This window comes from Bos mutus, chromosome 16 (genome assembly GCF_027580195.1).
Source record: "Bos mutus isolate GX-2022 chromosome 16, NWIPB_WYAK_1.1, whole genome shotgun sequence".
Taxonomy (NCBI): Eukaryota; Metazoa; Chordata; class Mammalia; order Artiodactyla; family Bovidae; genus Bos; species Bos mutus.
The window spans coordinates 36,674,350-36,691,153 of record NC_091632.1 but is presented as its reverse complement, the minus strand read 5'-3'; the positions used below and the strand labels follow the sequence as shown (position 1 = coordinate 36,691,153).

General features: G+C 58.1%; 1 protein-coding gene across 5 annotated transcripts in view; it reads right to left on the bottom strand.

Moving 5' to 3' along the window:
• TP73 (tumor protein p73) overlaps nt 1-16,804 on the bottom strand; it is a 76,554-nt gene that overhangs the window by 19,326 nt on the left and 40,424 nt on the right. For all 5 annotated transcript variants that reach the window (XM_070385100.1, XM_070385101.1, XM_070385098.1 and 2 more), the window contains one exon: nt 3,824-4,066. In XM_070385100.1, coding sequence (XP_070241201.1) covers nt 3,824-4,066 — 243 coding nt within the window. The remainder of the gene's footprint in view (nt 1-3,823; nt 4,067-16,804) is intronic.

Below are 16,804 nucleotides of genomic sequence, written 5' to 3'. Positions count from 1 at the left end.
GGTGGGAGTGGCCATCCGGAGGTCAACAGAGGGTGAACCGCCATGTCCTGGGGAGTATGTGGAACAGGGACCCAGGAACCTGGCATCTCCATCCGCAGCCTGGATCCACCCATCTACCAGACCAAAGAGCATCAGTGCCCAAGGGCGCCAGCCTCACTCACACCCGTGAGCTCTCATGATGCCTGTCTCTCTCCAAAGCACAGAAGGCCCCCAAAATGGACAAGCCCCAGCCGGGATGCTCACAGGCAGCGAACACTGGCGGGGGTTACAGAACCTCCTGTGATAGTGCCCTGGCCAGCCACACGCCCAGCTGGCCTGGGCCCTGCCCCTTGTTCACAGTCTCAGGAAGAGCCCAGGCCCCTCCTCTGGCTGCTCAGTTACCTGCCACCCACTGCTCCTGGTTCCTGGAGGAGGGGAGGGGCTGTCAGAACCCTGGGCAGCAACCAGGAGGCACAGGCATGCGTGTGCATGTTTAAGAACATGTATGCATGTCTGCACAGGTGCTCCCACGTGCGGACAGCATCTACATGCACACATGTGCACACGTGTGCTGTGGTGTGCATGTGTGTGTTATGTGTGCGTGTCTGCATGTGTTCACACGCCTGTGCGTGTCTGCATGTATTCACATGTCTGTGCATGTCTGCGTGTGTGTTCACACATCTGTGCATGTCTGCATATGTGTGCTCTGTGAGCGTGTCTGCACACGTGTTCGTGTTTGTGCATGCATATCTGAGTGTTTCATGCATGCATATGTGCACATATCCTATGAGCTGAGGGCTCCAGGCCCTTCTGAGCCCTCAGTGTGGGTATGAGACCTGAAGTCTAAGGCACACAGGTCAGAGCAGATCCATCCAGGGCTGTGGGACTCGCAGGGGGCGTCGGCCAAACAGAAGCCAAAGACCCCATTAACAGCTGCAGCCGTGTGGGGACTGGTGAGGGTGTTTTTCCTGAGCAGGGAGAGGAGTGAAGGCAGCAGTCAATCTGGAATTGCACTTGAGAAAAATATGAATTATCTATCAGTTACCAGCAGGCTGGCGTAGGGGGCAGCGGGCGGCACAGCGGAAGCCAGGATGGCAAGCCCGAGCGGCAAGTCTGGGCAGTGCCTGCACAGCCAGGGCCCCGCAGCCGTGAGCAGGGAGGATGCCCAGTGGTCTCCGTCCTCACCAGGAGCTGGCCGCCCATCTGCCCCCTCCCTGGGCAAGGAGGAGAGCCTGTGGGGACGGGGTCCGCTCCCAGAACCGAGGTGCCAAAAATCTCATTATCAATGTTTGTCCCATCTCTACCCTGGCATGGAGAAGGGCTGGAGAGGGGGATCTGTGAGCACCGTCTTCCTCCACTCAGCTCCATGAGCCATGGTGGAGGGTGGGAGGTGCGGGGAGGAAGGGAGGGAGGGAGGTATCCACTGCTTGGGCTCTGGGGGGTGAGAAGGGCTGGAGATTGGAGGCAGAGCCACTGGGGCAAGCGAGGCTTCCTCTGCGCCCTGGACAGACCACCCATGCGACCACTTAGGGCCAGCACAACTGTGGCCAAGGCATGAGCCCCTCCAGCCCTAAGGTCACACGCCTGGCAGGGGACGGTAGAGGCAACCAGGCACCAAGGGGCAGCTCCCATCCCTCCCCGAGGACCAGCTCAGACCATTCCAGGTGCTCCAAGCCCCCAAGATGCGACAGAAATTCCACCAGCATCCTCAAACAGTGGAAAGGAAGGGAGCCAGGACCCCCACAAGCTGCCCACCGGGACTCCTAAGAACCAGCAACTTGGGCCCTGATGACAGAATGTCAGTGAAGAAGGGACCGGGATCCTTCTGCTTAGAAGAGAGAGAAAGGGCTTAAGAAGCAAGTGGGAACTTGGAATAAGAGCGGTAGTGGGCCTCCTGTTGCTTGAGGTGTGCAAGTGCAGTGATGTCTCGAGGGCCAGACCTCACAGCAGGGGTGTGGGGAGCAGGACCCCACAGGCCATAAAGAATCCCTGGCAGGTGCAGCTTTGGGTAAACAACTTTGTCCAGGAGGACCAGGCTCCGTGGCAACCCCATCATCTAAGGAAATAATAAAGACATGCCAGCACTAAGCCCCATGCAGCACAGGCACCATCCCATTTAAGCCTTATCTCCTTCACCAATAGAGCAAAGGAATGAACATTTGCAGATGAGGCCATCTGGGCACCAACAGGACCAGGTGCTCCCTTGGCCACTGCAAGCCCTGGAGTCAGTCTGAGCCTTGACTCAGCAATCGGTCAGCATCTGGGGGAGCCCACTGCTCAAGCAAGAACTCAGAAATAGCTGTAGGGGGCTGCCCAGGCTGCCTTTTGCTCCGCCCCATCTCTGGTTCCCCAGAGTGTGGGAAAACCACAGTCTGGCCAGTGGGCACTGCGGACAGTGGGAACCAGTTCTTAAAGTGGCAGAACCTTAGTGTCACCTTCTCAGCACTCCCATGGGGGCCAGAACCAGCCCCCGGACACAGCCCAGCCTCCTCTGCTCCAGGGTCCTTTGCCAGGAGCTATGAGTGAGCACGGAGATGCTGTTCCTGGAGAAGGTGATGTGGCCCCATGGCCAGGACCTGCCAGGGGTCCACAGAGCATGAACCAGAGCCAGGCTCACTTTCCCTTCCTGGGGGCAGGCAGGAGACTGGCAGGTCCTTGGGGTGCCCTTTCCTGCCCCATGCCCTGTGTACCCAATGCTCAGAGGTGAGCTGCTAGTGTATCCAGGGGTCTCGGAGTCTCTATAGCCTTTACTCTGCCCAGCGGGACATCAGGCAGCCTGTTTCTCTCTCAGCCAACAGTAGGGACAATGCGGTTCCCACGCCAGCACCACCACCCCACCCCACCCCGCCGGCCTCTGCATAACTCTGAGAAGGTGGTCTAGACTATCCTGCATGCATGCTAATTCGCTTCAGTCGAGTTTGACTCTTTGCCACCCTGTGGACTGTAGCCCACCAGGCTTCTCTGTCCATGGGATTCTCCAGGCAAGAATACTGGAGTGGGTTGCCATGCCCTCCTCCATGGGATCTTCTCAACCCAGGGATCGAACTTACATCTCGGGTTTCCTGCACTGACAGGTGGGTTCTTTACCACTAGCGCCACCTGGGAAGGCCAGTCCTGGACTATAAATGCGTCAGTAACAGATTCTACCTTCTGGATTGTAGGCAGTTTCAAGGGTTAACATAAATTCAAAGAGCTTAGGGCAATAGCAATTCACAATAGCAATTCTGGGAAGCAGCAACCATGGGTGTGTGGGATGTTCTCAAAGTTGGCAAAATCTTGATGGTGGTGGGTAGGAACATGCAGATGTGCCCAAGGGCGCTGCGGCAGGGCCTGGGGTCCGCAGCCTTGGGGCTCCATCTCGACCTCCTGTCTCACACCCACGCTTGGAGATGACAACCCAGAGACAGAATGGGCAACGCCTAAACATGCCTACGACAGAGGCTTCTCGCCAGCCTTGCACTGCCTGGAGGAGGTGGCCTCTGTGGACCCAGGGACCGAGCTCAGATGGCTTCAGGTGTCTGAGGTGGGAGCCTCCTGTCCACCCGGGACAGAATTCAAACCAGAGCCCCCACCCAAGCTCAGGGATGCTGGCCAGGCAGTCTTGATGAAAACAGTCTGCCTCTGTCCTCACGGGGGACGAGGGACATGTCCATCCCCTCTGGGGTGCTGTGGGCGGCTCTGTGGGAGGCTGGCCCACTCTGGCCACGCGTCCGAGGGCTGGGCACGCCCAGACTGCCCAGCCCTGAGACCCGCCTCCTGCCTGATGCTCCTCCTGGCCAGGTGGGAACCCTGAGCGGACACGGGTGTATGTGGTCACCCCCTCCCTGCCCTGGGCACCACTCACCGTCCAGGTGGCCGACTTGGCTGTGCTCGACTGCTGGAAGGTCACCTCGAAGTGGTGAGGGCCAGGGTAGTCAGTGTTGGAGGGGATGACGGGCGCAGGTGACATGGTGTCGAAGGTGGAGCTGGGCTGCGCGTAGGGCGAGTGGGTGGGCACGCTGGCGGCGTGCTCTGGGGTGTAGGGGCTGGCCGAGGCCGCGCGGCTGCTCATCTGGTCCATGGTGCTGCTCAGCAAATTGAACTGGGACTGGCGGGAAGGGGAGGAGGGAGGGGGAGACACACAGTCAGGCTGGAGAGTGGAAGCCATCCCGTCCGGGGAGGTGTCCTGTTACAGGAGCCTTAAAGGGCCAGCGGCTCAGTCATCCCAAATATTTCCTCGGTACCCCCCCACCCCGACAGGTCACTACTTGTGTTGGGATAAACTGACATATTCACCTCGCCCTCCTCTCTCCATCAGCCTCCCGGGTGCCAGGGCTCCTGGGGCTCTGCTGAGCGCACCTGGAGGGAGCTGCCTGTGGGGGCGGCTCCCAGGGCTGATGCCCTGGCTGCACTCTCTGGGGGCAGCACCTGGCTCAGCATCCTCATTTCTTGCCACCCCAACCCCCCGCCCCCTTCAGTTCAAAGTGGGGAGACCTTGCCCCAGGGAACCAGGCAGAAAGAGGGTGCCCCAGGGTGCAGGGGGCACACACCAGGCTCCGTCCAATGCAGGGGCTGCCCAAGAGGCTCTGGGGATCCAGCCCTGTAGGGTTGGGGGCTGGATGGTGGCTGAGCCAAGAGTCACTTTCGAAGGGCCCCTACAGGCTGCCTCCATCCATCAGCATCTGAATGCCGCACCCCCGCCCCCACCCCCACAGTCCCCTCTGCTAGCATCTTCCACACCCTCCACACGAAGAAGGAACAGGAACTCAGCCTCACCGTGTGGGCGTGTCCCCTGGGTCACCCTCTGCGGGGTCCCGACCATCAGTCCCTGCCAGGAGCTTAAAGGAGACCCCAGCAAAGGGAGGGGGTGCCAACCCATGATTCAGTGCCTTGAGGGCAAGGCAGGGCAGAGCCCCCTTGGAGGGCTGGCACGGAAGACCCCCTCCCGATGGTGGGGGGAGGTGCGGGGCGGGGGGAGGGGGGGGTAGGCTTCAAGCAGGAGGTGGTTCAGAGGATGACACAGTAGCCGACAGGGACCAGACCGGCTCTAACCTCGAATGCTAAACTGCTCCTTCTCTGTGCCAGCTGCGCTCCGCGGAGCTGTTCCTTCTCACCACCTGGGGTGGGCGTTGCCGCCCCCACTTGCGAATGAGGAGACTGAGGCTGGAGAGCGGGTGATAACCTGGGGACTGTGAACTGGGGGACTTGCGTCTGGTGGGCAGAGAGCCTGGAGTCCCCCTAGTGGGGTGAGGGTTAGGGGTGGGGGGCGGACCAGAGGTGGCGGGGAGGACGGGACAGTGGGAGGAGGGGGGCAGGACCAGACAGCGGGAGAGGAGCCCTCCTGCTCTGTCCTCTTCTCCACAGTGAAAAATAAGAGCAAGTTCCTCCCATGGATGGTCAGGAGAAACTCCGCCCTGGGGCAACCCATGCTCAGCACCCCTCTGCACTTCAGGAGGCTGGGGCTCCATGACCCAGAGTCCCCTCCTGCTCAGTACTCCTCTCCAGGCATGCATTCCCCTGGGCCCCTCCCAGCCTGGAGAGGTGACTCTTCCCTGAGGTCTGCCCAGCCTGGAGGAACTTCGGCTGGCCCTGGTGATGATGGAGCCGGGAGGTGACTGGTGACGGACAGCAGGTGGCGGGTTCTTAGCAAAGCCACTGCTCCCCACTCCTCCTGCCCACTGTGCCTCCCCGAGGTGGGTGCCCCAGCCCCAGTGGCAGACTGCCACCCAGTGCAGATCGTCTGGCAGTGAGGCAGAGCCTCCAGGCCCACCTGTACCCTCCCCATCAGGAACGGCCAGACTGGGTGAGGCCATCAGGGCACAGGCATGATGCCCTGGCTGAAACTGCCATTGGACAGATCCCTTAAGCGGATCCCTTTTCTGTTTGAACCTCCAGGGCCATTCCTACTCCCTGTAAACCAGTGGGACAGGGAGCCCTGCAGGGCAGACCCCACTTCACTGTCCCGTTGAGCTTCCTTCCCTGGTCAGCGCTGTACCACCCCCGCCACAGCCTTCCTACCCTCTGTGCCTCACCTGTAAGACGAAGGGGGCCCAGTGCCCACTGCCCACCTTGCAGGTGGATGAACAAACTGCAGAGTACGTGTGATGGAATATTATTCCCCCACCGTCAGAAAGAAATGAGCTACTGATGCCACAACCCAGAGGAGAAACACACCATGCAAAGGTGCAGACACAAAACCTCAGATGTCTTCTCTCTATTGACATGACGGTCCAGGCGCGGCAGACCCGGGGGAGAGACACAGGCAGGGGGCGGCCAGGGCTGGGGGTGCTGCAGGGGGACGGCTCAGGTGCAGGCTCCCTTCTGAGACTATGGAAGTGTTCTAAAATGGACTGTGGTGATGGGTCCACCTATCTGTGCATTTTTAAACTGAAGTATAGCTGATATCTGATGTGTTAATTTCTGCTGTACAATAAAGTGACTCAGTTATACACATCTATACATCTTTTTCGTATTTTTTTCCATTCTGGTTTATCACAGGATGTTGAATATGGTTCCCTGTGCCATATAGTAGGGAGAAGGCAATGGAACCCCACTCCAGTACTCTTGCCTGGAAAATCCCATGGATGGAGGAGCCTGGTAGGCTGCAGTCCATGGGGTTGCTAAAAGCCGGGCAGGACTGAGCGACTTCACTTTCACTTTTCACTTTCATGCATTGGAGAAGGAAATGGCAACCCACTCCGGTGTTCTTGCCTGGAGAATCCCAGGGACGGGGGAGCCTGGTGGGCTGCTGTCTACGGGGTAGCACAGAGTCAGACACGACTGACGCGACTTAGCAGCAGCCACACAGTAGGGCCTTATTGTTTATCCATTCTATACGTAATAGCTTGCATCTGCTAACCCCAAACTCTCAATCATTCCATCCTTTACCTACCACCTACTTGGGAACTGTAAGTCTGTTCTCTATGTCTATGATTCTGTTCTGTGAATATATTTAAAAAACACTGAACGGCATACTTCAAACTGCATACTGCAAACACTGAACTGAACACAGCTGAGCTGTGTGGTAAGTAAATTGTAACTCAGTAAAGCTATTGAAAACAAAACAACGGACCCTGCGGATCCTCGCCTCTCCTGAGCCCAGGTTGTTCTGGGGATGGGGGGGATTGACAGCCACTCACTCCCGAGGGCCCATCTGGGGATCCCAAGTGCTCTCACACCCCCTTTCTCCAGGAGAGCTCTGCTCTGTGCCCCCCTGGTTTATGCCTCCCCACTGGACTTCAGACCCCACAAGGACAGACCTTGTCCCACGGGCATCAATGTATCCCCACATGGACACAGGAAATGCAGCCGGTGTGAACTGAGCTGTGCTGTGAGCATAGAGAACCGACTCCAAGGACTTAGTGCCAACGAAAAGAATAAGATAAAATATCTTGTTCACAGTTTTATATCGATGGCATGCTGAAATGAGCATAGTTTGGGATAAGTGAAATAAATTCTTGAATTATTTCCATTGTTTCTTTTCACCATTTTTAATGTGGTTACCAGAAAATGCAACATTATATATGCGGTTTGCATTCCGTTTCTCCTGGACATTAGGCACAGGATCCTCAATCAGTAGCCGATGAGGGACTTACAGCTGGAATTATTGTTATTACTATTAATTATGAGGGACTTGTAGCTGAAATTATTGTTATTACTATTATTACTATTAAATTATCAGCACGCCCTTTAGGGGTGTAGTGCATTTCTCATTATGGTGTGGTTACTCAAGAGGGTTCCTCCCCTCAAAAAAGAGGGTTGCTGGACAAGAGAGTGAGCAGGTACAGGGATGAAGGGATAGGTGGATGAATGGATGGAAGAATGGAGGGACGAATGGTGAAAGGAGGGATGGGTGGGTGGATGGATGGAGGGAGGGAGGGATAGATGGATGGAGGGGCGGATGGATGTGTGGATGGATGGGCAGAGGAAGGGAGGGATGGGGGAGGAGCAGAGGGATGGATCGATGGATAGTTGGAGGGATGGATGGAGGAGTGGGGGGCAGCAGGATGCCCCTCCCACCATCTGGATGCCCAGGAATGAGCATGGGATGTACGCCTGCTCCCCCATCACAGGAGGCTGAGAGCCCTGTGGGTCCTGGGGGGAGGAGTCCCAGCCTGCTCTCATTGTTTTTCTTTTCTAGGCGGTGAGCATGGCCCCTCTGGAGGGTCTTCCCTGTGCCTCCACTGAAGGCTGCAGGGAGCCTTCCTCATCTTGGCTGCAGAAGCATCCTATGTCCTGAGCAAGGTGGCCCAAACCAGGGGTCTCAGGTCTGTCCCCCCCTGCTCCATCCCCAACAGGAAGATGGCCCAGGCCAGCGGGGCAAACAGCCCTTGCCTCCCAGTTCAGGAGAGGCGGGAGGCTGCCCCACGACAACGTGTTCAGATTTTAACTTGTCCACATTCTTTTCAGATCTGAGGCGGGTGCCAGGGAATTAGTCATTGAACCAAAAGGAGCCGGGCCGATAGGATCTACACGCCCAGCAGCCACAAAGCAGGGAGGGGGATGACTTCCAGCAGGCTGGCCCCTGTGCAGGAGACCTTAATGAGATGTGGGACCACCGAGTCCAGAGAGGGTCCTGCCCCCTCTGCAGGTCCTCTTCTTGCTCCAACCTAGGTTCAGGGGCTTCCTGTGGTCTGGGGTCCTGGGAAGCCCCCCCACCCGCCCGGGAGCCCGAGGACAGTGGCCCTGTGCTGGGTCTGGCTCACAGGGGCAGATGCGGCCCTGGGGACACTGGGGCTGACCCTTCCTCCCTCGTGCTTCCCTAGGGACACCATGCCCATACCCTTGAGCCAGCTGTCCCTGCGGCTTTTCCCTGTGGCTTTGAGCACAGCTGGGAACCCGAAGATTAGAAGCGAGGCACCTCCGCCCTGAAGGGCCCTTTCTTTCCTGCCCACAGGAAACTTCGAATTTCCTTCCTCCTGACAGGAGCCTTGCTGGGGACCCCCGCCCTCCAGACCCAGCTGCTAAACAGGAGCCTGGACTTGGGGGGAGGGAGGGGAGGCCAGCGTAGTGCCCGAGGTCCAGGGTGGTGCACCCACCAGAGCCTGTGGGGGACGGGGGTTCTCCAGAACCAGAGGCCCCCCTCCCCCGCTCCCCGGAAGCTGAGATGAGACCCACTTGGCAGCAGCGAGGAACTTGGGCAAAACCAGGACTTTTTTGGTTTGTTTTGCTTTCAATAAGAACTCCCAAGAGAGTGGGCTGATCGGGACACGCCCGGCCCGCGGCGGTCCACAAGTACCTACATGCGCGTGCAAGGCTCTGGGCCCGACCCAAAGAGGGCCGTGAGCGGGAGTCGGGAGCCGGCGGGTGGCCTCTACTCCTGCATCTGAAGAAGCGCCCGGCCTGCCTCTGTGGCCTCAATGCCCAGTGGGCGGGCGGGTGGGGTGGGAGCACTGAGAGGAGGTTGGCCAAGCCAGCCCACTCCAACCCTTGATGCCTCTGGCTGAACAGGACAATACCCCAGGGGCCTCTCCCGCCAGGACCACGCAGCCCCTCCCAGACGGTCCTGTCCATCTGCTCCACAAACGCTCTCCTGAGGCTCTCTGTCTACTTGGAGCAAGATGCTGAGCCGGGGGAGATGGGCCAGAGCTGCCCTCTGGGTGCCTACGGTCTGCAAACCCACACGGGCAGGGCTTCTGGGTTTAGAGCGCCTAGGTTTATGTCCCAGCTTCCAAAGGGCAGCCGGGCTTGCTCCTGAGGTCAGTGTTTCTCCGGCAGGAATCTAGGGTGGCCCCATTTTTGCTCTGTGTGGGACCTTGGGTCCCGCATCGGGGAAGGCGTGTTCATGCACGTGCTCAGCACACACAGGGGAGGGGCAAAGGGTCCCACTTCAGGCGAGTCAGCAGAGGGAGGAGGTTAGATGGGGAGGGAGAGCAGGGACCGAGGCGGCCCCGCCCCCTGGATGGACACCCCGCTTGGCCTCGGGAGTCCCAGGGAAAGGATGGGGTTCCCCAAAAAGCAGTGGGGAGAGGTCCAAAGGGGACTGTCCCTGGGTGGCATCCTGTCCCAGCTCCTGCCCCACCCCACCCCCCTGTACCCAGCCCCCAGCCTCAGGGGCCTCCCTTCAGTCCCTGCTGATTGGCTGCGGGTTTTCCCCGGCACAAATTAGCCCTAGACTGGATGCTCAGAAGCTCTGGGTTGAACGAACCGGATCCTGGAACTCACAAGTAGACCCCCCAAATCACACATGTCCATTGTACCTGAGTGCTAGGCGCACTTTGGGGCCAAAGGCAGCTTCAGCCCAGGGCAGCCCTCCTGGGAGACCCTGGTGGGAGTGGCCCCTGTGCCCAAAGTGCCTCTGCCTGCCCTGGGGCTGGGCTGCCTCGCAGGGAGGGCAGGGAGGCTTCCCCCTCTGCGTCCTCCTCTGTCCCCCACCAATCGCCATCCTAATCATCCGTCTCCAGAACCAAGGCGCCACTGGGTCCATCCTTCCACTGTGAGCTGTGTTCTGTAGGTTTATAAGTATCCCATTTCACGTGTTTATCTATTTAGCATTTGTAAACCATCTCAAATGATTTTGGGGGGTGTCCCTGGAAAATAAACTGCCTTTTACAGCCTGTGTCCCCACCCCTCCTAATCTCGTGCCTCTCTGTGTCCATGACCATCTTCAACAAGGCTCCAGGATGCTAAGATCAGACACCAACAGACCACACGGTCAGGGATCCAGCACAGATTTACAATCAGGGACGACAAGCACTGATCTCTGAAGTAAAACATTTTTTTAGTGAGCATGGCAACAGAAAAACTTGTCAGTAAAATTTAAAACAACTCTGGAGGCTGAGCAGAGGGAACTGGGAAACACGGAGCTCAAACACTGATTCAGGGAGCATCTGTCTCAGCTGCAACGACACACCTGCACCTCTGGGCAGTGACGACAGCTCTAAGGGAGCCCGTTTCCAGCCTCCTAGTGACCCTACAGGTGGTGCCCCAGGGCCTCTGCTCGTGCTGTCTCCCACTCCCACTCACCCCCAATGCCAACTGTCTCCTCTACCGTACCAGCTCTCAAGCCTCACCTCTTCCCCGAAGCCTCCCAGGCTCTCTCCCCCCGTTTCTGTTTTCCAGGGCTTCCTCTGCTGCTTCTCTGAGTAGAGTAACTGACACAGTGATGAACACCTGTGTGGGTCTGCATCCATGCCCACCTTTCACCAATGGCTTCTGAGGGTCAAGCAGTTAATATACTAAAAAGCTGAGAAGGGTGCCCAGCACCCAGCGTGCACGGAAGCGTCTGCTGTTGTTCCTACCAGCTCTCTCTCCCTCACTTGCCCCAGGTGGGCACGAAGGCCACAGTCCTGAGAGCTACCATGTGGACAGCATCATTTCCAGTTCCTCCTTTTCCAAGCCACAGGAAGGCCAGCTCACCCATCCTGAATTCTCCCGCATTTCCGGCAGAAACCGAAGTTTCATGCTTTTAAGGTTTCTCCTATTCATTTAAGGTCTGGTGAGGAGAAGACTGTCACTCAGGGTGCCCTCCCAAGGCCCTGAGGGTCTGTCCCAGAAAAGATCAGAAGGGACTCAGCAAGGGACAAAAAAGACAGGACAACTCAGAAAGTGCCAAAGAGTCTGTCTGGTGGGGACCAGCGTGAACAGGGACCCAGGACGAGACACATCATTGCAGGATCCCACTGTCCAGGGAGCAGGGTGGGGAGAGAGAAACTTCCCCGCGGCATGGGAGCCCTGACCTTAGCACAGGGCTCCTCCACCACAGTGGGCCATCCATCGGATGCCCTCCTCCTGCTCTACTTCCTATTTCTACGTTAAAAGCCAGCTGAGTTTCCTGCATGCCTGCAGCCACAGAAGCAGCTGGCCAGCACCGAGTTCATGGCCCTGAAGTGTGTGCCGTGGCCCAAGTGCAGACCTTATCAGAGCCTTGAGTACAGCCAGTATGTGGGGTATCTGGGAGGGAAAAGTGGCAAGGAGCACTTGCTGACCTGAAGCTCCTGTCCCCGCAGGAGCCAAGCCTGCTCAAGGAGGGAGTGGGGGAGGGGGAGGGTCTGCCACACCTTTGGCTCTTTAAAACGGCCCCCCTTCCGGCAGAGGGTAGAACAGTTTGACAAAGAGCTGGTCCCTCCCCCACAGGCAGGGTTGAAATTCCACCAAATGGGGCAGCGCCCAGGTCCTGCCTCCAGGGAGCGCTGGGGGCCCCTGTCCATCCCAGGGCTTCCAGACCCCACTGGCCCATCCCAGCCCTGCCTCTTCCAGGTGGCCTGGCTGCACGGCTCGGCCACTGTGTTCTCAAGAGGTCACGAGCCCTGGTGACAGTGGCCAAGCAGCGGAACGCCTGCTGGCTACATCCCAGGGCGCCCATGTGGGCGCAGGTTTGCCCCCCCGGGGAGTGGGTTGGGGCGGAAATGCAGGATTCTAGAGAAGCTAGCAGCATCCTGGGAAGACGCTTTTCTGGGCTGCCCTTTGTCCCTGTCCCTGCTCCTTCCGGGAGAGGGAGAGGCAGCGGGAGAGGCAGCGGCATTTAAGTTCCCAGCAGACTGAAAGGAACTAAAGGATCAGTTTATCTTTTTTTAATTGGGAGGTGGGGCTGTCCCTTTTCCTCTGGCTGTAAGCCTCCGCACCTTTGTAGAAACCATGGCAAAGGTCTCACACCCTTGACCCTCAGTTTGTTTTAGAAGCTGAAAGCGGGTCTCCCTGGATTTACGTCAGGCCAGGAGTAGGACTGCTCTGTGTGGAGAGCAAGCAGGTGACAGCTGGCCTGGCCGCCCTCCCCAACACCCCCCTAAGCTCTTCTTGGTTTTTGACCTGAGCTAGGTTCACAGGGATCATGTGCGGGACCCTCGAGAACCAGCAGGGAGGTCTGGCTGCCAAGTCGGCCCTATCCATGTCCCCCATCCTTTCCCCAAGACTCCTGACAACAGGCAGATAAGATGTTTCCCAAAAACCCAGGAAGCCTAAACGCAGGTCCCAGCACAATCCCGTGTCCTTCCCAGATGTGCAAGGCGGCGACCCAACAGCCCAAGGCTTCACAACTTCCTCAGCTTCCTTCCCTCACTCCCTCCTGATTTCCATCCTTCCCTCCCTCTCCCTCTTCACTTCCCTCCATCACTTCCCAGTCTCCCCTCCCTCCCCTCGTTACTTCCCTCCCTCCATCCTCTCTCCTTTCTTCTCTCCCTCCCTCTCTCCCTCCCTCCCTCTAAACCTTGCTGGCTCCCGGCAGACTCACTCATGCTGCCTCCACCTGCCTGTCTGCTGCACCCAAGCCCCCCAAGCCTGCAGCTCCCACCCTGCATCTAGCACTGCACCAGGGTCTGCAGACAGTCTTCACCACCCCAAGGACAGGCTCTAGGCTGCCCTCGTCTGCACACCAGCATTCCAGCTGTGCAAGGCTTCCCCACTGGCTGGCTGTTCTCCCCCAGAGAACACTTCAGCCTTTCACCCCAGGGAAGCCCTGAGCCCTCCAGCTCACAGCAGGGGCTCTCTGTCCCCTCTTGCTTCTTCCTTACTCCCTCCAGGCCCTGCTCTAGGCCCACATCCCCAGAAAGCCTTCTCCAGCAGCCTGGCCTGGCTGGTCCCTCCAGGCAAAGGGCCACAGCTGAGCCCAAAAGGCATGGCCCACAGACCCATCCTTTCCTTTCCAGGTAGGGGAACCTCCTGCCACGGGAGCCACATCACCCTACTGCACCCGTCTGCGTGGTCTGGCGGGGGACTTCTCTTCGGGAAATCTGGTAAATATAGTAAGTCCCCTACATATGTACAAGTTCCGTTCTGAGAGCTCATTCGTTAAGTTCAATTTGTTCATAAGTCCAGAAAAGTTAGCCTAAGTACCCAGCTAACACAATCAGCTATATATACTACTGTACTGCAATATGTTTAAAATACTTTTCACACAAATTATGTATAAAAAAACAACCACAAAAATTAAAGAAAACATTTTAATCTCACGGTACCTTGGAAAATACAGTACAACAGCTGGCACACAGGGACTGGCATCGAGTTAACAGGCAAGAGTCATTGACTGGAGGAAGGAGCGGAGGTGGGAGATGGTAGAGCAGAAGGGTTGTCAGCAATACAAGACGGAGGGCAAGCTGCAATGTCACTCCCGCCTGCCGCGGATGGCACGGGTTCTGGTTCCTTGCTGGATTCAATTCTATCTACCCTCCTGAAAAAATGATCCAGGGATGACTGGGGAGCAGCTCTTTTCCTCTCGTCTCAGATGACACAGCAGCACTGGGCTGCACTCTGAACGGTTGGGCTGCTGCAACCTTTGTGCACCGTTCTACATTCCAGTCTTGTTCCTCAGAAAGGAAGAGTGTCTCCTCAAACATAGAAAACCCCCGGGACTTCCCCGGTGGTCCAGCGGTTGAGAATTCCCCTGCCAGTACAGATCTGCCTGCCTGCCCTCGCAGAGGACACAGGCTCGATCCCTGGTCCAGGAAATAAGACCCCATGTGTCCCGGGGCAACTAAGCCTAAGGGTCACCAACCGCTGAGCCGGCGCTCTGGGGCCTTCGAGCCGCAACAAGAGAAGCCCTCGCACTGCAACTAGAGAGGAGCCTCCACTCGCCACAACCAGAGAAAACCCACACGCAGCAACGAAGACCCATGGCAGCCAAAAATAAATAAAAGAATTTAAAAGTGCACTGAAAAAGAAAACCCACCTGCCATTTCCCGCGTTCTGAGTCTTCTTAGCGGTACCAGCTACACTACCACTGCTTTCGCACTTGCTTCTGGACCTCCTGGGCTTGAAATGAAGCCACTGCACCACCATACTTGATACAGTAAAGACACGAAAGCTCAACCACTTGGAGAGGACGCACACACGTGACAGTGGACGCCAGACACGTGAATAACTTACATGACTGCATCTTTGAAAGTTTGCAACTCAAAGGTTCGCATGTAGGGGACTTACAGTAGCATTATCTGTGTCTTCCTCATGGGACCACAGCGTGCATCCAGATCGGATGGGGGCTGGGTGCAAGGTGCTGGGCCCCCTGCCCTGTGGCCCCTCCCGATTTCCCTTGGGCTCAGATGTCACCTCCTACAGTGCGAACCCCAGCCTGTCATTCTCATCCCAGGTACGGTACCTCCTAACCCAGGCCTCCACCCTGGTGACCCCCTTCATCTTGCTCCCCGCGCTGGAGGAAGGTTCAAGTCACCCCAGGTTTGAGGACCTGGGGTCAGATCTCAGAGGCTCTGCTTGGGGAGGGTCAGCCAGGCGCCCCCTCCTCTGGCATGCTCCGTCTGCTCTGACCTCTATCCCCTGCTCCCCAGAGGAGGATACCAAGACCAGACTTTCAAAATCTAGAGCATGAAACTTCCAACTCCCGATCTTCCCTGGCAGGCATGTCTGAGCTTGGGCACAACCTCGCCCAGAGGAAAGTGACTGACGGGCTGTCTGGGCTTCAGTTGGAGATAACCCGTCCCACTCAGAGCGGGACCTCCAGCCTGCTGCTATTTCCCACAGCGTCTCCCGGAGTCTGTGATTAAACGGATGGAAATGCCAACAAGATTCGACTTGTGCTTGGGGGGAAAGGCTCCCGCTCCTCCAGAAAATATGCACACATGCTCTCCTCTCTCGGGGCCTTGCCCAATCCTCGCCAGGGCCGTGTGGAACTTTCCACACATCGCACCAGGGGAACGTGCCCCCAGAAGCTCCGGCTGCGCTGCCGCTGAGGGAGACGTGTGTCTGCAGGACCCGCGGCCGGAGCCTCCGCCTGCAGATGGCGCTGCTGAGACAGTGAGGGCCCAGACTGGACCCAAGCGCATCCGCAGGGTCCCGCGTGGGTCGGGGGTCTCGGCCTGCGCCCCTGCTGGGCTCTGAGGAGCTGCCCCGTGAACAGGCAGGTGACCCACCGATGCAGAGCCTTTTTTTAACCACTGGAAAAGGGGCCCAGTCCACGTCCCACACCTCCCAGGATGCCTGGAAGAAAGAGATTCTCAAGGAAAGTGGGGAGCTTGGTGATCCCTCATAGGCACAGCCAGCTGGGGTACGTTGGGGTGTTGGTTCGCCTTCCCCCTCAGCACCACTGGGGAGCGGTCAGCCCCCTTCCCCACTGCCTGCAGCCCCAGAGCCCGACCCATGTATCGTCCATTCATCCTTTTGTCTGTCTGTCCATCCTGAAGATGCTAAGCAGGAAGATACGGAGGGGCCATCATCAGGGTGGACAGACTCCTCAGTGGAGAGACTGTGAGAAGCACAGTGAAGGGGCAGGGAGGCGGTGGTGGGAGGGGAGCCCCCTGGGACGCTGGGGAGGGACTGCCTGCACCTACCCAGAAGTCCTGCGGGCGGACCCCAGCCCCGCCCTCCAGCCCTGAGGCCCAGTCCAGCTTCCCCCGGTGTGGGAGGCAGCTCAGCCCTTCAACTCTCATCTCCCAGGCACTGGGAGACAGCAGTGTGCGGGCACCAACACACGGCTGGCTGCACCCTCCGGAGCTTAGCTCGAACGGCGGAGAGTAGTAGAGGAACCAAGAGAACCGGCAAGTGAGGCTTCACTACAGGCTGAAGACAAAGGAAGACAAAAACAAAAGCAGCCCAGAGGTGGCCCAGGATGTGGGGCTGGGGGGGACCCTGGCCAGTGGGGTTCTGTAGGCAGGAGGTGGAAGATGCCACCAGCTACCCGGGTACTGGGTACCAGGACATCTAGACTCAGACATTGGGGAGGGGGAGGGCCTTCAGGCCAGGGAGCTGCAGGGCCGAGGGCAGGACACTGGTTAGAGGAGCAGAGCTCTCCCTACGGGGGCCTGAGGGGGACTGAGAGGGGAGGGACGCTGCTCCATGATGTGCTGCGTGAAGCTGGCACAGTCAGGGTCAGGCTGACTGGTTCCTGATGAGAGCGGGTGCAGCAGAAAGGGGCCCAGGAAGAGCTCCCAGGTGTTGCCGAGCGAAGGGAGGAAGGGTGGGT